We start from the raw sequence: 23,518 nt of genomic DNA on the forward strand, positions 1-23,518 counted from the left end.
TAATATCTTTAAAACCTTGAATGGGGCAGAGGAGGGAAGGAAGAAGAGAAACTTCTTTTTTAAACCAGTATCATAAGCATGCTTTCATTGATACTTTTAAAGTTCCAGCATTCAGGAAGTTAGAAAGGACTGTAGAGGGAAGCACTTCTGCAAAATCACTTCACAAGAGCTAGAGTTCTGACAGTTGTAAGCAGTTTTATCTTCACACATATCCTCTGCACTGCTTTACTTGCATCTGTGTTTTGGACTACTGCTTTGGGCAAGGGAGTATCTTTCTGTCTCTAGATTAGCAGGAATTCCTCATTTTCAAAGGAAAAAAGTTTTAACCTTTAAAAGGCTTACCTTAAGAACCTATCTGTAAAAGCAAAAGCTATTCCCCTTAGTGAATTACAAATAAAACTGTAATTTTCAGGAAAAATAAATTATATGAAATATGAAGTTTCTAGTACCAGGTATGGTAACTTTAGTCTAAACCAAAAGCACCTTCACAGAATTTGTAAAAAGCAAAGTGTTTATCAGTGGTGTTCTCAGTGGCCTGCGGAAGAACACACAACAGCATTTTTAAGCTTTAAATACAAGCTTTTACTGAAATACCAAAACAGCCAAATCCCATTTGATAAGAATAAATACCAGTTTGTCTCACCTTTCTCAACTCCACAACAACTTCATTTCTTTGTCTTCTCATAGTCTGAAAGGAATCAAGACCAAAGAGTACATTATATTCTGAATCTAGATCAAGTAACTAAAAAATAGTTTTTGCACAACTTTTTTTTTAGCTCATGCACTTTAAACAGTGCTTATACACACAGGATTTAATTTTCATTATAAAAGTAGAAATTCAATAGAAAATGGAGATATTAAATGGAGATGTTAAATTACGTTTGACTGTATTATTTGATAGTTAAACACAATCCCTTAGGCCTTTGTATTGAAAATGAAAAATAAGACAGTAAACTGAATCAGGGAAGAAAAGTGTCTTTTAACAAAGGGTCATGATGAAAGAGCTGTATATGAAGCGTAGTAGTACCAAAACCACATTAGAAATACCACAGCAAACAGAAAACAGTAATTTCTCAGGTGCTTCCAATTCCACAGTTTGTCCATTATTTATAGCCCTTTCTTGATTCAAGTTTTTTAACATCTCCTTTCAAGTTACAGTATTTTGACAGAAATATATTATTAGCAAAACACACAAAACTGAGTATTCACCTAGTAAAATGTACCCAGATCTGCAAGACCAGGATTCCTCAAAACCACCTAATACCTGCAGATACTATTACCAGTCAAGTTAGAGGAGCTACCACCACTGCTTCCAAATCCAGCACCGATGATCCCCTCCAGAACCAGGCCTGGACAAGAGATACAGAGCCTAAGGCTAAAAGCCAGACACAGCCAAAACTGCCACTTGATTTAAGAAAGCCAGAATAAAAAGTGCTGACCACCTTTCAGACAAAGGCATACTGGTAAACTAGGAAGCAGTAAAGCCCGGCTCAACTGCCTCACGTCCGCTCAAGATTAAGAGCTCGCACCTCGGGGCAGCCCGAGGATCAGGTGACTGCACAGGCAGAGACACTTGGCCGCCGCGGCTGCGCCAGACTCGCTGACCAGACAAACGTGCAAGGAGCACAGTCCACTACTAACATCACTAACAGTCAGCGAGGAAGACATCGCACAGCTACACTGAAAAACAGAGGCAGAAGTTGAGATTGTACAGGCAACCCTCAATATAAAAAAATGCAACTGCTAAACTAAAAAAGAACAATGCAATTCTTCAAAATAAATATACCTAGACAACACAACGATCTATTCTTAAATGATGCCGACTTGGATTAGGCCTGGCTTCTCATGCAAACATTGCACCAGTGATTGTACTTTTCCACACATAAGTGATGTGATTTTTTTTCTGCCGAATAATCACAGTAAATGTAACAAGTTTCACACGTTTCTGATGTGCACATTCTTCTGTTACTGTGTGAAACAGTAGTGGCTTTGTACCTTGCATAATGACTTTATACACAAGTTCAAATGAAGAAACCTAATAAGCAAAGCTGAATTACAAAAATATTATTTATAAATGACAATCACATGAAACACTTTGTACAGACTCCAGTTTAGATTGTTCAAAGAAAAATGCAATCATAAATGTACAGAAATTGGTTTACTACTGCTTGTGTTACCACAGTGCAAAGTAAATAGGAAAAAAATAAAAAATAAAAGTCAGTCTCTAATTTTCTTCTATGCTTCAAACTCTACAGTGAGTCAGAATAGTAAAGTCAAGTTGCAATAAATGCAGTTGGTTTTAAGAAAATATTCAATGCCCAAAGAAAGTTTAAAATTTCAGAGCATAAGGGATCCCATTAAAATAGAATACAAGAAAAAGAAAGAGCTAAGAGTTTCTGAACAGCAGCAAGAAGCAGTTCTGAAGATAAGGATTAAAAGGTTGACTTCCCAGAGCAGATTTTATTTATTTATCAAAATGAATGTGCATTTCATTAGAATCAATATTTTTCAGCTCTGAGTAAGGCAGTTTTCTTTCTCAAAGGAATACATTACAATAAAAAGAAAGGGGCAGGAACAGAGGTGAGTAGAAGAGAAAGGATGGCTCCCCACTGCCTTGGAGGTAGAATCTTTCATTGCTCAAGGACCAAAATGCAGTTCCCTATGAGAAAAACAGAGGAAGAAAAAACAAAACAAAACACACCCACACAGTGATAGCTTCCCGCTATATAGAAGACAAAGCACATGAGCATACCCAATGCGGATGAAGCACCCGCAACAACTAGATAAGAGTCACAACACGCAAGTACAAACTGTCCCACACTGAAAAGCACCAAAGCAAGTATCCAGTAAATGTGTCTTTAAAGCATGTTAATTCAAACATAGGTCAAAGTTAAAATTAATAACAGATCAAAAGCACTAGAATAAGAATCCAGTGCAGCTTAAATTCAGTTTTCATCTAAAAAGTCATATCCACCACATGAAGTTAACAGTAACATTTAACACTGCTAGTATGCAGAGAAGGGTTTTTTGGTTTTTTTTACTTCAATATTATGGACTTGCTCTCCATAGCTGGATAAGCTTTTTAAATATTTCTCAGAACTCTTCAAATAATAGTGAAAAATCTCAAGAAAATGTAATCTCTACATAGCAAAAAATATACTTAAACATTTATTAATATTGTTCTCACCCAACAGACTTTATCCAAATTAATACAATACCTGTTTTATAAATACATAAGCTTTTATAAATACATAAGCTTATTCATAAGTTTTAATGTTTTGTAATAGCACCAACTCAAGTGTCTTTGCTGACACAGAATGGAGAAAAAGAAAAGTTGGAAGCAGAAAAATCTCTCTAGGAACTATCTTCCTACATACGTATTTGTTAAACACACCAATACAGAATATTAGCACTGTCACCTGGCAGTTCATGCTTCAGCTTTCAAATGTGTGCATCATTTCAGTGCTGGGGAGCTAAGTCCTTTGCCAGCAGTAGCACGCACTGCAGGATGCTACCAGCTGCAGAAGTCAGCACTGTACAGAGTCCAGAAAACCGAAGCCCAGGATTCTTCAGCAAAGACATGTACTCCACCTGAGTGATGAATGGTTAACTGAAGAACGGGGCCGAAGGCGAGAAGCGCTCAGTAGTGCTTGAAGGGCTGGTGCCTTCCCAGAGAAGCTAATATCAAGCACATTACTGGATACCACCTACCATACAGGCACTTCAGAAAGATTGTGCAACTTCACAACTGACAGATCTGCTAGAAGCTCTTGCTCTCAGCCTGCAATATGGTGCTCACTGTAGTTTCTCCCAAGTCTATTAACCTGATGCATGCAAGTAGAAATTAAGATGAGGAAAATCTTTCATTAAAAGATTCCAGGATACAAAGCCCCCTATCATCTCACAGGATTGTTAATTAACCCCTTTCCAATCCTCAACACTTACTGCAAACTAATGAAAGAAGCACACCTAAAGAAAAGCTGCACTGCAAGAAACGCTTTTCTTCCCAGACTTCAATAATGACACCACTGTTTACAGCAAAGCTGTAGCTAACCAAGAGAAAGACACAATATATAGTTTCAAGGAGCAGAAGACTGCACTGTTGGGGCACCAATTGCAAATCAACATTAAACCATAACAAATATTAAAAGATTATACAGTTACTAGTGAGTCCAAAAGGGAATGTATTCTGACTCAAGTGGTAACATACCTTCAGAAGGACAAGCACATGTGTGCATGCATGGGTGTGAAAGAGATGGGGAGAGGAAAGTAGGAAAAAAAATGCTGAAAAAAAATGCTCAGATGTGTCTTTTGAAAGTTTCATTATTTGAAGAAAAAAGTATATATACAGTCAATCAGGCTTTAAAAAAAATCCTGAAACTACATCAACTCTGTCTGGAGGAAGAACGTGCTTCTCATTCCAACAGAAAAACTGACAGTCCCTTGGTTTTGATTCCTGCCTGCCTCTGAAGACCTGAATATCTTAGACTCACAACAGCCACCACAAGAAAGACGAGCAACCACTGAAGTCACTGGCAAGAACAATTTACCAAAACAGGGCTCCTTTAAAATAATTTTCTGTATGAACAGTACTTGGTTGACAAGCTGGTTATTACTGGTTAACTCTATCACTACCCTTCCTCCTAAAGATAGGACATGAACAAAACAGGAAGAACTGAAATCAGCTTTGACAAGAAGTTTCACAGCATTATTACCCCAGCCTGGAAAGGGAACAGACAGCTTTCAAGAAACTAACGTGAAAGCAACAGACCTAAGAGCTAACTTGTGGGTGTGTTTTTTTTTTTTTAAACCACCCAAAGGGCAGAAATCTAGATATAATGGTTTCTTGGCAGATGGCATCATAAAGCTAGATTCTCCAGTGTTACCTTCTGTTTTGCAAAAGATCCAGCTTGATTGTCAGACTTCCCTGAATTGGTTCTCAGCCTGCACTAATACAACTGTAAGAAACCAATCCCAATTTAAAAGTTCCTAGAAACAGAGTTCAGAACAGTCCCTGATAAATGCTCCAATTTAAAAACATGTATCACTTTAGCATGACTTCATCTGGCTCTTTCAGTCATTGGATCTTGCTCTTCATTTGCTACACTGAAAATCAAATTATCACCAAACTTAGTTCTCTCAGCCTACAATTGCCAGCCTTCCATCCTCCCTTTCTTTTTTCTCCCCCCCCAAGTAAATATAGCTCAAGTTTTATCATAAAGGAGGCCATTAACAATTCCTTATTCCTCCAGTTTATTATTACAATGTTTCAATAGCTAATGGCAGCAGGATCCAGATATACTCTAGTACGTTTCACACCACCACCAAACACAGAGGAAATACTCTATACTCCACACTCAGGAACTTCTCAGAGCTATTAGTCCTTTCTAAATATGCTAACATACACCTGGAGCTCATGCTCAGCTGATGCATCACAATCTCTCTTCAAGTTCTCTTCTTGAATCATTGCTTCCCAAGAGCTCAGCCCCATCACATACATAACAGGTCTTTATTCCTTTGTGTGGTTTTTTTTTGCGCTATTTTAACTTATTTCACTCAGAGTTCTGTTTCTGCATCTACAATATCAAGGCCTGCCAGTGTACAAGAGTTAGAACTTCACTTATGCCTCCCATTTTAGTGAATGGTTTGCAAAAGCATGCTGTTTCTGCTGCAAAAGGCAACAGCAGTTGCTCTAAATCAGAGCTGCTTGACCCATCTTCTCCTTCCTTGGCAACTGCTACTGTGCACTAGTATAGCTAGTCTGATCTGTGATTCAAAATACAAACTAGTAGTAGTGTAGGAAAAAACTGACCACTAGTTACCTCCAAAACCTTCTGGGGGCTGTATGGCACCTTCAATTTTTTATTGAAAACACCACTGACTATGGCCCTGTGCACCAATTGCTTACCCATTACTATCTGCTCACAAAGCACTCAGTCTGCAGACCACAGTTTGAGAAAACTAGTCTATAACCCAGAACACACAATGCAACGACTAACAAGTTTTCTTGTGCTTCACAGGAATAACAGGCCACTGAACTATAAAACAAGAGGAGACCTCCTCAGAAACACGTGCAAGTTCACATTTGGATTTGATAAAAATTCATTCTCTTCACATTCAGTTTAATCAGGTGATTCAGGCCCTCCTTTATCCGTTAGTCCTCTCTATACTGGTTCTGGTTCATTTGCAAACTAGAACAATAAAGTTTATCCTCAAGATTACTGATGAAAATGCTACATAGTTTTAAAGCCAACACAATCTTTATAAGATACCACTAGAAAACACATCTCAGCAACTATTCCTCCTTTAGAATCACAATGGGGACTCTCAGTTACAAAAATCAATATGACATTCCACACGCTGTCATTCTAGTTTCTTCCTGGAGAAGTTGTGCACTCCAGATAGTGTCTTACACAAACAAAGATATCAACATGATTTTTTTAAACCACTAAATGCATGAGCTTCAACACAGAACTACAAGTCAGTTTAATGGAATCTATTTTTAACCAGCTCACAGTGAGTGAAGTTACTACCCTCCTTCAGTTCCTTCCTATTTGAATTCCAAACTTATTTTGTGTGGGACAGTGAGAGGGTTGAAAAGCTTCTAACTACCTGGGATAGCCAGTAAGTCATGAAATTAACTTTCTTTCAATCCTCTGAAGCTTTCTTGGTGCTCCCAAATATTTTGTTAGTATTACAAGTCCAGTGAACTTCATCGGCAACTCTTTAAAAACTTGACGCAGTTTTTGAGCTGTGCTGATCTTAAAACATCTAGATTCACGGCTGCTCCAACTTTTGTTTTGAAGTTCTCTGCCTTACAACATTATCATTGTTTTATATCATGTCTCTCTCAAATACAGAAGTATCTGCTGGACACTCCTTCCAGTTCAAGGAGAACCAGGAGAATCAAGGTGCAAACAGGAGAACCTGTTTCTGATTGAAAAGGCAGGATGAAAAGAAGTTATCTTACCTAGCTCTCCTATTAGACAAGCACTTATATAGTTTTGTATAAGATTACAGATAAGCATTGTTGAAGTATAATTTTGGTTTTGGAAGTATAAAAAGAAATAGTGAGTGTGACAGTTTGGGCAGTTCTTTAAGGCTCTCTCCTTTCTGGGTTACAACAATTCTAATTTTTTTTTTCCCCCCCCACAGCTCTGATTTTAACAATTCCTTAGTCTTAAAAGCCTAACAGCATACTGCATGTACTACACTAGAAGCCTTACACACTACATATAGATACTGCCTTAGTATTGGCTATAGATTAGCTCTCTCATGCCACGAACTCTTCAGCTGTTAAAAAAGTTTGTGATCAGGATATTTATGTGATCAATACTATAAATAACCAAAAAGGACAAGGAATCATTTTGTATTTCTGGTCACAATAAACTCCTCTATTCCTAACCTAGTCAATGTCATCTTAAAACATACAGCAGCAATTGTTTACAGTATAACATGTTCTTGCATGCATGTTTACCCAATACTTAAGTGTATGAAGAAGTTTTATTAAGCATGTATTTTGTAAATTAGCATGGGTTTGTTTGTTTTAAGACCAGGCTTTGTATTTTTAGAAGCACATTAATATAAACTGGAAAATGAAAGTCAAACTTCAATTCATATTTACATACACAAAGGGCTAAGCATATACTTAGAATTTCAAAAGCTAGAAGCTGAAAATTTTCTTCCTGTCTTCTGAAAAATATATAAATAACTTCCAGGTCTTATCACCTCCTAGTAGGCTAAGTACAATGTGAGAGCAGCTGTTATTAATTTAACTGTCAATGAATGGACTTGAGCAACATGTAAGAACGTGAACCATTTTTTAAAAAGTTTATAATCTGCAATATGATAAACCTTCACAATCTCTAGAAGTATTTATTAATTTGGCATTCACCAAAACTAATACTAGAGTGATTTATGATTTTTATGACAGTCTATGGAGACCAATTGTCACAGGAAAGAAAAAGGATCACTGGTTTTGAATAAAAAAACTAATGGCTAAAGATGTAACTTCAGCAGATGTAAAACTGGGGAGGAGTGAAGGAGGCGGGACAAGGGAAAGAGATAAAGATCAAATGTTGGCTTCCCATGTGAAATAAATAGACACCTTTCTGCCAAAAGGCAACAGAAAAATACACTTGTATGATGAACTAACTGAACACTCATTAGTAACTGTTGCTGCCACAGGATACCCGACTACAAGCGGGCATTGCCAACATCTCATGCGCTAACGAAAAACGTGGTGTGTAAGCAGTTAAACAAGAATGATAGCCATAAGCCTGACCTATTGTATGAAAAATAACTGTCCATGGTAGTTATTTTAGGTACCAAGCATATGTTCCAAGATTTGTTGGATAGATGTCAGTATCTAAAATTTAACATTGCCCAACAGTGTTTTTTCACTGTAGAAGGCCACTTAAATGCATCAGCAAATTCAAAAAATACTTGAGAGATTACCTGCTTCCTGATGCACACACACACAGGGTTCTTTTTATTTGTGCATATGTTCATGTTAAGCCTTCCCTACTTTAGCTGACTTACCTTAAAACTGAGTATGTAGGCACCAGAAGAGAAATAATGCAGACACACTCCAATCTATTCTTTTCTGTAATGTTCATTTTTTAGCATGTCAGCATATACTTTACTGCACACTTTCCTAAACAGTCTCTTCCTGTACAGTTATCTGTTCAAAGATAACTAAACAACTTGTACAAAAAGAAATCAACATCTAAGGCAAGTCCTTGCTAACAAAGGTAACAACACTATTACTAAACAGAGCAATCACTGCATTAATTATTGCCATTTCCAACTATTTTGGCATTTGGCACTGCCAAACATTGTACATAATTGAAGAATAAACTGTTAAACCAATACAATTGTTTCTTAATAAGAACTTGCCTTAGATGTTCATTTTTTTTTGTCTCTATTGTTTCAAGGAAAAAAAAAAAGCTGTTATTGACTTCTACATTAGCCAACTGCCCAGGAAGAAACATGGCTGATATTTTCCATGAATGACAGCAAAATAAATGCATCCTTTACTTTTGAAAAAAGATACTCTAAAATTATTTGTGTTGCCACTTCATATGAAGACTAGAATATTATACCACGCTATTCGCAGGGACACATATTCAGGCCAATGCAAAATGGAAGTGAGAAATATCCGAAGCTCATCTCTTCATCGGAGGGAACTCCATGCTGTGAATATGACCACGCACAGGTTCCCCAGTCAGCACTGCTGGCAAGCGTCTATGGGTGAGGCTCGATACATAATTTTAGCATTAGAATATTTACTAGGGAAACCCTAAATTAATTACCTCTTCTGCTGCGTTGACGAAGCAGCTTTACAGCTGAAGCAAAAAGCATACACGGCAATCCAGCCTCCGGAAAGTTTAGAGGCTGAACAGCACAAGCCACAACTGCTTCCACGCTCAACCAACCGAGCGATAAAACGCTAACATTCGCCCCGTTTTCCAGAAGGGGCGTTTAAACGAATAGTTACTGCCTACAGTTAGCATTAAAGATTAATACTTGGATAGCTTAAGAGACAGACAGCAGAGTGCACGACTGGGCCCTAATCCCTGACTCAGGTTTTTCGGGGCTGCTCAGCGCGGAAAAAAAAAAAAAAAAAAAAAAGGAGTAGCTGTTAGGCGTTTAGGAGGAAATTAAGGAAGAGCTACCCGAAAACACTACTTTTATTGCTGCGAAGAGCGCAGCGGCGCGGGAGCGCCTTAACGAAGGGCGGTTTTAACTACACCCAGCCGGGCTCGATAAGCGCCGGGGCGCCCCGCCGCGGCGGCCGGGGGGGGGGGGCCGGAGGGGGGGGGGGAAGCCGCCGCCCCGCGCGCGCGAGGGAGCCCCACGCGCGGCGGCGGCGGCGGGGGGGGGGAGGAGGCGGCTGCGCGCGGCGCCCAACGGCCCGGCCGCGCCCGGCCCCCACAGCGCGGCCTCCCCGCTCCCCCTCCCCCCGCCGGCGCCGTCCCCTCTCGCGCGCGGGGGGAGGCGCTGCCGCCTCTGCGCGCGGGGCGGGCGGCGCAGGCCGCGGCCGGCGGTTGACGGAGAGACGCCACACGGCGGCGGCGGTTACCTCCAGGTCGCGGCCTTTGTTCTTGAAGTTCTTCAGCCGCTGGTTGTCCAGTTTCTCGTTGTCGGCCATGGCGGGGGGGGGGGGGGGAAGGTGGGAGGGCGCGCGGCCTCCTCCTCCTCCGCCGCCGCCGCCTCCCTCTTCTTCTTCTCCTCCTCTTCCTCGCGGGCCCGCGCCCCTGCCCGCCGGGGTCCCCCTTGCCGCCGCTGGGGCCGCGGCCCGCGCCGCCGAGCCGAGCTGCGCTGCCGCCGCGCTGCCGGGGCGGCCGCTGCCCGCGGGCCCGGCTGCCTGGGCGGCGGAACGTGCCGGTAGCGAGGGACGGAGCCGCGCGGGGGAGGGGAGGGGGGAAAAGAGGGGCAGCCTCGATCTGGGCCGGCCGGCCGCGCCCGCTGATTGGCCGCGGCGCCCGAGGCCGGCGGCGAATAGGAAGCAGGGAGGCAGAGGGAGGGAGCAGCGCGGCGGCGTGACGCGAGCGCTGACGGCCGCCGCGCGGGGGCGGGGCGCCGGCCCTTCGAGGAGGTTCGGCCGCTTCCCTCAGGCGCGGCGGCGGCGGCGGCCATTTTGGGTGGCGGGTGCGGACCGGGCCGGGAGGGGCGGCAGCGGCGGCGGGGCCGTACCGTGCCTGACCGCCCTCCTTCCCTCCTTCCGCCGCCGCGCTCACCCAGCTGAAATTCAGCAACGGGATCATCCTTCGTCCCGCTCGACTTCGTATTCGCCGACCCCCAGGGACGTCCCGGCGCCTGCCGCCTCAGGAACACTACCCTCCCCCCCCCCCACCGCGGGAGGCATTGCAACTTGCCGCCAGTTTATACAAAAAAATTAAATAAATAAATACAAAAGAAAAACATTTTTTACAAAAATATCCCATACGCGGCCGCGGGGCGGGGAGGGTTTGCCCGGCCGGTGGGGGGCAGCGAGAGATGGAGGTGCCGCTTCCCACCCCCCCCCCCCGGTCCTGTGGGGGGAGCCGGCCGCTGTCAAGCGGCGAAGCTTCACGAAACGCCGAGTGAAATGGCGGAACGGGCCGCGGGGGCTGCCGAGCGGTCGCCTCCGTTTGGCGCCGGCCGGGCTTTAATCCAATCCGCTGTGCTTTTCTAGGCTTTGGCGCCAAGGCGGCTGCTTTTGGAAAGAGGAAGAAGTAGTGCGCAGGAAACGGCGGCAGGTACCTTGGCAGCCTCCTGAGAGACCCGGGTAAGCTCTCCTAAAGAATCAGCACCAGCCGCGTGCAGATCTGTCTGCAGGAGTGCTGCAGTTCGGTTTTGCGTGCCAGTATTCTCATTTATCTCATTTACGCTACTCAGCAACTGTGGACCAAGCCCGCAAGCAAGAATTAGTGGCTGTATTTATGACAGATAAGGGATGAACTGTGTTGGGAGCAAAATACTTTTTCAGCAAGATGGGATTCCATGGATCTTTCCAGCCTCTTAGCGTGATGATAAAGATAGTCTGTGCTGGGCCAGAAATAGGTTGCTGTTGTCTTTTGTACTCTGCTATCTCAGATAGGCCCATGTCTTACCAGTTTGGTGATGACAGGTTTTGTGGCAGTGGATTTTGGCCAGTAGCAATTACTGTAATTCATCCTCAGGTGGTGTAGGTGGACCGCGTTCTCAAACTAATAATGAGCTTTCATTGGATAGATTTCTCACATTTAAGTATAATTATCCATGTTACACACATTTGTTAACTCCCTGCTTCCTTCCAGGGTGCTTTGTAACAAGTATTACCTATGTATTATGCAAACTGTGGTGAGTTGGAAAAGGTTGTTCCTGAATTTGTGTCAAACTCTCCAGCAAAGGGAATGATACTATGAAAATTCCACAGTGGTGTTTTGCTTGCACATAGCCCAAGGCATTTTGTTTACACCAAAATGTGGAGCTTGGAGTATGTCCCTATCTTTATTTTAGTAAATCCAAGCTATCAAAAATTTTTTTTTCTTGGGAATGCAGATCTGATAAACTATTGCCTGTTGACAGTGACTCTCCCAGAAATAAAAAAGAAAACTCCCCACTTCTTTAGCTTTTCTGTGATGCAGCTGATTAGAGTACAGAGAATTTCTAGAAATGTAGACAACTCAATGACTGCCAGAAAAAAAGCGTTCGCAAAATATCCAGTGTTTTTTCTTCACCAGGCTTACATGGTAGTGCCTGTGACATCTGGACTCAATGGTAATTTTGGAGGAAAAAATGCTCAGAGTAGTGCCTGTTCCTTCCAGTCTTCCAAAATATTAGAAAAAAGTACTATCCAAACTGTTTAAGCTAACTTTGCTCATTTGGATTGTTCATTTTGATCAAAAGGAGATAAGGAACATTCAAACAAATAGATATGCTTGCTGAGCAGAGGGGACGGTAACTTCTCTAACTTGATCCAGAAAAGAATACCTTCTACCTAGAAGAGCTCACTGGATATTTTACTGTCCTGGTCATGCATGTAGTTGTATTCAGTCGTAACGCTTGTAGAATTAAGTCTGGGTTCTTCTTTGTTAAAGTCCTATATGTTGATGAGCCTCTCATTTCATCAGTTGCCTTATGGTTCTCCTTAAACATACTTGTTGAGAAAAGTCAAAGCCACGACGGAAGGTGCAATCTCTCAAGTACGTATAGTTAAGACACTCCATGATTTAGGAATATCAGAAGAGAGAACTTGATTTTAGTTTTATGCTCAAGAAAACATGAGGATGATGATCTCCCAGATTACAGGCTACTGTATGTTTTATCTCCAGGAGATTTTTCAGAGCATGAGTCTCCATTCCTAGATAGAGTTGTAATCAAGCCTGAAAGTGAGAGAAGTCCAAGTCACCACAGCCATGTTGATTGCATAAATAGAGTGGCAATGGCACAGCAATGTGGGTAGGGTAGATTAATCAGGGTTAATTAGTCCAGGTGGCATTCCATAGAGCCATAGCAAGCTGTCTACCAATACATAAACTAGCTCGTTCAAAGCTGACTTGCGTACAGCTACCCCTACACATTGCAGTCTGAACATCCAACAAAGACTTTTTTCCTGACATGGCTATTTAAATTGAAAAAAAAAAGACCCCAAAACTGATTTGTCAATTTGATGGTGTTTTAATATACTAGTTAGAAAAAAAAAGAAAAAACATTTATTTAGCTAGATTTTGGTTGTTATCACAGCACAATTGCCTTAGGAAGACAGGATGTTACAACAGTACAACCATCTCAATATCATACCTCACTTTTTCAAAATTATTGTACTTTCAAATTGATGGTCTCACTTCAAAAGAGAAGTCCTTAATAAACAAGAAAAATTAAAATATGTAAAAAGTAGAAATGCATGAAGTCTGAGAAAAAAGAAATTGTATCAGCTTCCTCAGTTTTAATTCAGTTAAATAAAATTGCCAAATAGTTTCTCATTACTCTTAGCAAGGAATGTCACTTCTGCACTTACTGTTTCAGGAGGTAATCAGTAAGTAAAATATTTTTCCTTTTCTGTACCAAATTGGAAATCTCTTATTTTTGCTGTGGCCTTTGTTACTGTGAGTTTCTTATATAACCTATTTACACCTGAACAGTTTTAATTAACTGAAGGGAAACTCCCTACTTTTGCTTTAATTTTCAAGGATATGTTAAAGCTGCTTCCTTTTGTGATTAAGGATTGTGTTGTATGTTTCACTGGGATACTTAAATCCCTTCATCTTTTTTATTCTCTGTCAGCTTTGAAATTGCCCTAGACGAACATACCTTTTGTAATCACATAGTTGATATGATGACTGGCTCATGCAGTTAGTCTCTTTAAAATTGAGCTCCTTCTGAGGAAATTATGTACTAAAAGAAGAAAAAGATGAGAATTTTAACAAGTGCAATAGCTTTGCAACTTTATCTAAAAATATAATCAGAAACATTGAGAAGTTACCATTACAATATAGCATGAAGTCATTGGTCTCAGAATTAAAAGGTGATAGGTACTTTCCAGATCTACAAATAACTTGCTGGTTGGTTGTAATGTCACTTCCTTTGAGAAGAGATCTTAGTGTCCTTGAGAAACATATCTGCAGAGTGGTTTTTTTGAAATTTTGTGGCTCCAAAAAGTTTTCTTTGTGAATCAGTATCTTAAAGCAGAATTGAGGCTCTGACTCCGCAAAACATGGTTATTAATAATGAAATTGGACAAGGTACTAGAGTGTTAAACTCCTGAAAATATCCTGAGATTACAAATAGTCAGGCTCTGAAAGTAAAAAGGATTATATATAGTGTCTAAGACCCAACCCCGAAGAAGTCTATGAAGAGGAAAGAAAAAACATTTTGCTCCATCACAACTTTTTTCTTCGCTACCTTTTTCTTGTCTTTTCTAACGCAAATACATTTGTGTTCATCCCACCTCTGCCACCTCCTGCTGTCACCGCACGTAGCACTGACCGGTTACCTAACATGTGGTTTGGGAGAGATAGAACTGGAAAGCCAGCATATTTTTTTTGTGACCAAAACTGACTCAGTATTGAACAATGACCTTTAATGAAGTCATCTCTCTTTTGACCTTCCCTCTACATTCTTGGAAAAAGATTGACAGAGACAAGGGCCTGAGCAGTATCTTGTCATTTTATGAGTAACCCTTTGAAAATAGCTGAGAATCACTGAGTTAGTGTTCCTTGGAGAATCTTCTGTCAAATCCAGATCTGTCTTAAAATCACGTTACTGCTTGCATTGTCAAATCTAACATAACATTCTGGTGTGTATAGCTTTCCTACAGTGTACCTTTGTATGAAATATAAGAACATACTTAGTTCTTATTAAATTATGTATGTTCAGAGCAATACTACCCTTCAGGAGTCTTTGATCTGTGTTTCTGGTCTGGTATCATCTGAAGAATAATTTATGGTGTGACTTCAGTGAAGACATAATCAGAGATTAATCAAGTGCATTTTGTTTAACTGTAGTCTAATTAATCTGTTTAGCTCTCAGTGGAACAATTATCATGTTATTTTCTTACTGGTTTGATTTTACCTCAGATCTGCAGTGCTAATCTCCCAGCACTTGGAAGCCTAGTTTTGAAGAACAGACCAGTTCCCTTCTGAATTCTTGATCTTGCAGCATTGGGCTGTCTTAACAACAACAACAAAAAAAGCTGATATTTTGATTATAAATTAGTTTTTCCTAAAAGAATATGGTTTGACTAAATATAGGTGCCCACCACATAATAAAGTATGTATATTATGCAAATTCATTTGGTATGATAATCTTCAAACCTCCCATGATATTACAATACAAAACTGTGTAACTTTTTCTATTTTTGCATATTTATCAGCTTGGAAAATAACAGTAATGCAAATATAAAGATGTGAAATAAGATTCTGCTCCAATTTTATACCTTCAAGCAATTAGAAAAGACACTGAAAGCTGGCTTAACCTCTGGTTAAGTTACTATTAGTGATTCTAAATTATTTGATCTTAGCACCTGAACATAAAGTTGTTAAGATGATCAGCACAAGTCAGAGTAGCTTGAGGCAGTTGTAATTTGTGCAGGATTTGAGCTGCCTCTGCCTGGCAGTGTATGGGAGCTAGAAAGGAGTTACTGCTTAGCAAGGAAGAATTTTTCTCCACAATACAAGTTTCCAATTGACCTAAGCAGCTGATTTTGTCACTTTTCAAAGCTTCTGACACAGGGGGTATCTGCATGGGAATCATGCTCAGTTTTTTAAAGATTCTGGCTTGCAAAGCAGCTGTAACATAGAGACGCCATTCTGATTTACAGCAGTGGTCATCTGGATCTCTGCAAAAAATCGGAATATGTATATCTGAAATGGCTTCTAGCCACTGTTGTTCCTTCCCTATGGGTTGTGACTTCTGTGCCTCCTACAGTGCAAAACTGAATCTATTCTTTAGTATTCTAGGTCATGCATGAGCCTCCTTCATCTTAGATGCTAATATAACCAGCTAACTTAACTTATGCCCTGCTTCCTATGTCCCTTGGGCAATATATTTTACTTGTCACCAAACTGACTGCTCTGCGCTCCTGCAGCCTCTCATTGCCGACACTCTTTCCTTGGGGCTGGAAGCAGGTGCCGATGTGAGAGCTCTACATGGTGTGGGAAGCTCCCTTTCACAGGAGATACGCAGAAGGTGAAGTGCTCACCAGTTTAAAGCCCCTTTACTCTCTCAGCCTGGCATAAAGGTTGTGCTTTGGAAAGCTAGTCCAAACAAAAGCTAATCTTCGAACCTCAAAATATTTTTAAATACTTTATTTTTTCAGCCAAAAAATACCATTATACATGTTACTAACATTCATATATGTATATATAGATAGACAGATGCATTACAAATAATTCACATTTGCAAAAGGGTAACTTATTTTCTTCATTTGTAAATTTTGCACCTGATTAAACAATGAGAGAATGTCTATTTATAAAGTTAGTTACTCTTTTAAGTAATTATGTGGATTGAATTGAAATCTTTTAGTAATATATTTTCCTCTAAATATTCATTTATGTGAAATGAGTTAACTGAGAATGCTTTTTCATACCTAGTAAACCTATCTCCCTAGTATAAAAAATGTATATATTGTATAAAGCTGAGAAGATTTGTGCTGCACATAGAAAAATTCTCATTAATCCCGGAGTTTATCCGCCCTTTCAGACTCAAAATGAAATAGCTAGTATTAACAAAAAAAGTGGACCACTGGACTGTTGGTAGGATATTTTATAATAATCTTTCATCTGGTATGCAAACACAGCTATTTGTTTTCATTTTACACAGAGCGTCTCCAAGTCTGGAATTCAACTGCACTTGCTGGACACTGAAACAGACATATCAAATAATACCTAAACTTAAACTGGGATGAGCCGTGAATAACACTCCAGTTAAAAAAGACATACAAAAACAACACAAGCAAATAGCAAATGCACAAGATCAAGCTTTACAGAACAGGGACTTTACTTGAAAAAGAACATAATTACAGAAAGCATACTACATAAGATAAGGACAAATTCAAATAAAAAGCACCATGGCTTTCTTGGGCTCCATCAAGCAGCTCAAGTTTTTGCGCACTTGTTTTCACTTTTCTTCAAAGTGTTCTGCTGTAACTCTTTAGTATAAAAAGCCCCTTCTAGAAAGAGCTGGAGATGTTCATAGAGTTTCTCTGCTGAATGAGAGGGCAGCAGGGGCAAGTCAGCACAGAACCCTCGGCATGAGCCAGTTCAAACGCCATACCGTACAGCAGTAGGTCATGAGCGGCAAATGCCACGCTCGCATTTCAGGCTTCCGTCATTGAAGCAACGACAACCACGGGCTGGTTTCAGGGGAGCTAACTTAGATCATACTTTTGCAATATACAGCAGAATTTTTTAAGGTTAAATATAGGAACAAAATTGATTTTTACTCTCTGAATGCCACTTTCCCATTTTGCCTCCTCTTACGTCAGTGTGTTAGAACCATTTTTTTGGAGCTGCCGTTAAGCAGTTACTGCCTCCAGGATGTTGCCTTTTAGTACAGTGCTTGCTTTTGCCTGAGCCTCTCAATTCTCTCTTCTGCTGTTTGCTTATTTTACCTATTTGAACTGTTTGAGCCAGATCATAATTTTGTCTCTCTTAGAAAATACTTACGCAAAGTTGGCATTCTTTCTTGAGCTGTTGCTTTGTTAGCTGATTCTTAACTAGTTGCTCAAATTTTCTTTGCCTAGTTGTAGGCCACTTTGCAATAAAAGGCTACATGTCAGGTATTTGAAGCAACTACAACAAATCCACTAGAGTTGCTGTCATCATTGCTGACATTTCCTTTAGTTTTATTGTTGCCTATAGGCATTTGAAAACAGGAGCATGATGGACTGTGCATTGAAGATGCATCTGGTGGATTCATGTCATCCCTTATGAGCTAGAAAGAATTGTTAATACTGTTATCTTGGAAAAATTATTAAATCTTAAATTACATCCCGCCTTCTGTCCTGCTTCCCTTCTCATTTGAAAAAAATTGATATGCAATTATTTCTGCTAATTTTTCAACTTGTTTTTCAAATTGTTACCCTAAACTATTGTTTTAAAGTTACTTTTTGATGGAAGTTGGCTGAAGTTCTTTGGGTGACAGTAGGGATGGACTTGGACCACAAACTTTTAATTACAAAAGGTGTGTAGTACCATAGTTTAAAGTTTTGAAATTTAACTACTGCTGCCTTGTTCATCACAGGCCTTATGATTACCCTAGGAAGACATTTTTCTACTGTTCCATGGTCAGGCTGAGAGGAAAACAATTTACCCTGCCCTGAAAGACAATATATCCCAAATAACCAATAGTAGATACTGCTGTAGTGTTTGAGCAGAAATAACTTTTAGGCTGTTTTCTGCAAGTAGCTGCTGCTCTTAGATCTTCACTCTCACAGGAGGGTTGTTCTGTTGTGAGTGGAACACTGTATAGATCACTTCTGCTGTATTCAAAAGGTGTAGAGTTTCCTCTGTGTGTCCCCTTTATTTTCCAGTGTCCAGTTTATAACTAGGATTTAGAACTCTTGGTTACACTTTATTTTAGCTTTTTTTGTGTTTAGAAATACCTTTTGGTATTTATGTATTTATGTTTTTGTACTTAGTGGTGCTCAAAAAAAAGTCACTTTCTAGCAATGTAGTTGCTAGTAATGAACTGCAACATAGTCGCTAAGTAATGAGCTGCACATAACTGGAAAAAAAAATAGCTACAAGTATCCTAAAATGTCCAAAACTTAGTGGGATTCAACACATTTCTATTTATAACACTTCAATCATGTTGTACAAGACTGAAATTACGGAGAGATGTTCTTGAACTTAGTCTCAGTGCAGGCTCGTATCAGATGTTAATAAAGCCAAAGGCCTGGTGATGTCACTATGCTAATTTAGTTTTATTGCACTCACTCATTTAGCACTGGCCCTTACCAGGCTTTCTTTCCTGTTCTTATTTAGGCCCTAAGTATTATAGATGCCTTGAGGATCTCCCCCCACATTGCCTGTTTGAATTTGAAACACTTCATCATGAGCAGTGTTGTTTTAGTTAAAGAGCTCTAGATATTTTGTCTTTTCATTTTATGGAAGCTACTGTGTGATTAGTTATAAGATAATGCACAGTATTCTTTCTTCAAAAGGAGAGACTGCAAAACAGATCCACAGATGGTGCGAATTAAAGGTAGTTCCTCCGACTTCAGTGCCGGTTTGCTGATTCACATCAGCTGAACATCTGCTCCTGTGATTAGAAAATAAACTTAGGACTCCCACATGACTGCAAGCACTGAGCAGCAGGCAGTCGTGTTAAAATTTATGATCGCAGTTTCAAAGCTATTTCTGAGTTAGTACATGAGCCTAGCTCTGACCTCAGTTATTCTGATTTAATATAACTTTTTATTTAATATAACCTAATTGTTCTTAATAATAATTATATTATATAATAATAATTGTTCTTAATTTACATTGGTGATTTTTTCTGCAGTTCAGCCTATATACATTGTTTTTAATGCATTAGATCAGACCATTTGAAGACAAACTTAATGATGATGAAATGACCCTTGCCAAACAAGTTTCTCAGTACAAGAGCTTGAGTTGATCACAAACTCCATCAGCTACAAATAGCCCAAGAATAGGGATTAGCAGGTTGCAGGGATGCACTTTTATGTTTTTGTATTAACCGCTCTACCCTTCAAGTAGGACAGATTCCTATTAAATACCAGAAAAGAACATTTCATTTGAGATGAAAAGTGAGGACATAGCTGATGAAATGAACCATTTCAGTGTTCCGGGCAAGATTCAGGAATATATTGTTCCATGCCAAAAAAAAAATTCCTTCTTAAGAAGCCCCTGGAACAAAGTCATCCTCTGGTAGCTTCATTGATGGAAACACAGGGGGAAAAAAAAGCTTTTCTGTTGCAAACAGTTTTCTCTGATTCTAGCTTGTTCTTAGGTGAGGTCCATAATGTTTTTAGATGGAAAGGAAAACTTAGTAGTCTGATGATAGGACTGGGAAGACTGGGAACTGGAATATTCAGAATTCTGTTCTGCTTGAACACTGTCTGTCTGCAGCAAGGGGAAGTCCGACACTTGCCCTCTTTTCCTTAGTTCCTTAGCCTTTCAAATGCAAGAATGATCCTCAGAGCTGTATTTTAAAAATTAATATATATAATATGCTTAGATAATTAAATGCTAGTGTGAAGTATTAGGTAATACGAGTTTCAAATCATATGGAGAAACACTAATTGGATCACAAAGCTAGAGACTTAGGGGAACATCTAAAATTTAAGGTATCTTATTTCTGGCTATTAACACTGCCAGTGAACAGAATTTACATATAAAATGGCATCAAATTCAAGGTACATCTTTTATGCAACAAAAATGTAAATGTCCAGATGCAGATTGCTATTGTCAATGCTATGTTTCAGGCTAATTTTACAAGGAAACTAAAATGCATAACTGAATAAAGGTTTTCAAAAGGCTGAAAGATTGAGATTGAGAGGTGAAATACAGTAACTATGCATATCTCTTTGTTATATTGTAATGAAGAAAGTGAGCGCTTCTTAGCGGCAGGCCTAAGGAGGTCTACTCTTCTAAAGATTTGTGACGGAGTTCTCATTGATTTTCTGATGTCTGATACAGGGGAATATTCGTGTTTCAGCTTGTCTTTCGGGGGAGAGGGGGAATAATGGCCATGTAATTTTCCTGAAATTGTATCTGGAGTCTTAGTAACTTCAAGAACTATATACCTTTGTCAGATTTTATTGATGTTGACTCACAGGTTGAAAATTATTAGGAAAGGGTACAAAAGAATGATACAGAAAGTATCATTTCCTAAAGAGAATTACTAAAAAGGAGGCTCTTGGGCAAACCTTAAGCTACACAAGCATATTGGAAAATGTTTAATATTTAGTAACCTCAGGAAAGCAACACTTTTCTGAAGGCAGATCTTCTGTAAGCTACCCCTAGAATTGTACTAGTATTTTAATGCATAAAAGTTAAATAAATCCAGGGTAAAATTTAAAATATTTATTCTAGTATTTTGTATAATTTTCATTGCTATTTTTTATTAGGAAAAATAATTTTGACCAGAATCAGAACACTATAAATTAAAAGTGTATAATCAAATTTTAGGCTGATCTAGTGGGTGTAGTTCCTTCTGCTCTCATTGACCACAGGGAGTTTGGGAGATGCTCTTCAATTTTCTAGACTTGATTGCTCATCACTTGTGTCCTTCTCTCTGTTAAATAGTATTCCCCTTTTTGTCCATTGATTCTACGTGGAAGTTAAATATTGAACATACCACATAAAGTGATTACGTCTTTGGCAATGGACCACAGCATCTTTCACACACACCAGATTATGATTTTACTGTAGGATAAAGTAAATGCAGAAAAAATGTTAGAGAGAAAATGCTTATTAGGGGGTAAATTGAGTAAGAGCAAGAAAGAACACAGAACTACAGAAAAAATAGTTTCTGCTTTTGCATAGCTGTTCTTTTTTCGGACATTACCATCTGGGGTAAATGGCCTTTTAAGATGTTTGGGACTGAAATGCAAGATTCACCTAGATCAGCTTTTTTCTTTTAATGTTCATTATTTTATATTAAAGTCTCCTTTTAGTTATAAACTATGATTCAGGATTCTTATAAATCACTGCATGCTTCAGTGTGAAAACTCATTTTAAGATTAAGGGAAATTCCAATTTAAAAGCACATAATAAGGATTTAATCTAATAACCTGCAGAGTAACTGCTGTCCTTTTCCCATCCTGATATTTTGAGTTCTGTGAGGTGCATATTATAGAATTGTGTAGTGTTCCTGCAGGAGAATAACACCTCTGCAATGGAGAAGGGAGTGGAGGAAGTCAAACTGCGGAGGGAGAATAGACTGGCAGAATTGTAGTCTGGCAATCCTGAATGCTGTAATGACCAACAGAATATTTTTTGCAGTATAATACATTTGAGTGCTATGAAATTAATGCTTGCCATAATCTTGGAAGTAGAAAGGTGATGTAAATCTTCCTTGCAGTCTGATGTGTTGCTCAGAGGATGCTGAGACAGGCTTACATGCACCAAGATTTATTCATTGAGTCCATAGCTGATGACATACATTGTACTCTAATGGCAAAAATTACTTTGGGGGAAATATAAAAAACAAAAGGCAAGAGAGAAGGAGAAGAGAAGGGGAAACCTCTCCCAGTGGCCAGCCAGGAAGAGAAGCAAGAAGGCCCCCAGACAAGCATCTTCCTCTGGGCTCTTCTCCAGGGCTGCACATGTGTCCCCCCAGTACCTTTCCTAGAGTAGTTATATAGTGTTTGTCTGGATCCGCTCAACCCCCTATTGATTGTTCCTCCTTATGATGCTCTTGGCGCTGCTGACTGGAACACACTTTAATTAGGGTCATGTGTTGCACACTAATTGTTTGTTAAGATTGGGCATGCAAATTATTGGGTAGTGCTTACTGCATGTTTAAATGACTATTTTCTGTTGTGTTTTCCCCTAGTACAAACTAAAGGCTACAACCAAGAGGTAGGAAAAGGGGGGAAAGAAGGAGTGAGTCCAATGCTGGTGGCAATAGCTTCCTGTGAGAACCCACCATAACATCAGTACAGCGATGAGGTGCAAGGCCAAGAGTGTGACAGCACAAGGGTGGGCAAGAGCACGAGAGCAAGGGGAAATGCTGCCCCCCAGCTTGGGCAGAAGGGTGCAAAGCTGCCGAGGGAAGGCCCTGAGCTTTCCGCAGGTCAGTCGCACAGTGGGTTGGCTGTGCTGGGAAAGGCTGAGATGATTCAAAAAAGAAAAAGCGAAGGTCAGAGGCTGTACTGCTGTGGTACCTTCGTCACAGTAAGGAACTTCTTCAAGATGTGATACTATTTGTATATATTGGCTAAAAAAAATTTGGCAGAGGAGCTACAAATACTGATTCAGCTATGGATCAACTAGAAAAATTTTTTCTCTTTCCTTTTTTCTTTAATCGAAGGCTGAAGTACCAATGAACAAGATAGGATTTAAGTTTCCATCAGAAAAAAATGTCAGAAGTAATTTCTTCAAAATAATTTGCTCTTTTGGGAAATCTTTCCTCAAAAAAATTTTTTTTGAATATTCCATTGCATAGATGTTCAAGTTGAATTAACATATTTACATTTTAAGGTACTCCAAACAGCATTAGTTTGGATCAGATAAATAAAACATCAAAGTGCATTTCTCTGTTGAGACACAATTCCTTAAAGAAACATCAGCCCAGGCATTAGTCACTGTTATGGGCTGATTTCCTTGCAGGACTACATCTCCCATAATGCAGGACATATTTTGCTCTTAAGAGTGTGCTGGAGTCATATGATTTAAGGAATTTATAACCCAGCCAAGATAATTGCACTAAAGAGAGAATGGAGGCCTGAGTACGACAGCTACCACAAAACAGAATATTGCCACTATGAGTCATAACGCTACTTATCTTTTATTCAGCCCTTTTTGCAGTGGAATTCAAAACAATTCATAAAAAAGCCAATGCCATTATCCCTGCTCTACAG

General features: G+C 39.7%; 2 protein-coding genes across 3 annotated transcripts in view; one reads left to right on the plus strand and one right to left on the minus strand.

Annotated features, from left to right (window-relative positions):
• KPNA4 (karyopherin subunit alpha 4) overlaps nt 1–10,256 on the minus strand; it is a 28,981-nt gene extending 18,725 nt beyond the window's left edge. Inside the window, exons 1-2 of the mRNA XM_067301574.1 lie at nt 10,085–10,256; nt 644–688 (exon numbers count right to left, since the gene is read on the minus strand). Coding sequence (XP_067157675.1) covers nt 644–688; nt 10,085–10,153 — 114 coding nt within the window. The 5' untranslated portion in view covers nt 10,154–10,256. The remainder of the gene's footprint in view (nt 1–643; nt 689–10,084) is intronic.
• A 780-nt stretch (nt 10,257–11,036) lies between these two features.
• Nucleotides 11,037–23,518, plus strand: part of B3GALNT1 (beta-1,3-N-acetylgalactosaminyltransferase 1 (Globoside blood group)) — a 29,974-nt gene continuing 17,492 nt past the window's right edge. The window contains exons 1-2 of one of the 2 annotated variants that reach the window (XR_001294400.2): nt 11,037–11,272; nt 16,789–17,957. The gene's annotated coding sequence lies outside the window, so the exon portion shown is untranslated. Of the gene's footprint in view, nt 11,273–16,788; nt 17,958–23,518 lie in introns of those variants that run through there. The other variant, XM_013955497.2, reaches the window with a different exon arrangement.

The sequence above is a fragment of the Apteryx mantelli genome, chromosome 9, assembly GCF_036417845.1.
Source record: "Apteryx mantelli isolate bAptMan1 chromosome 9, bAptMan1.hap1, whole genome shotgun sequence".
NCBI lineage: Eukaryota > Metazoa > Chordata > Aves > Apterygiformes > Apterygidae > Apteryx > Apteryx mantelli.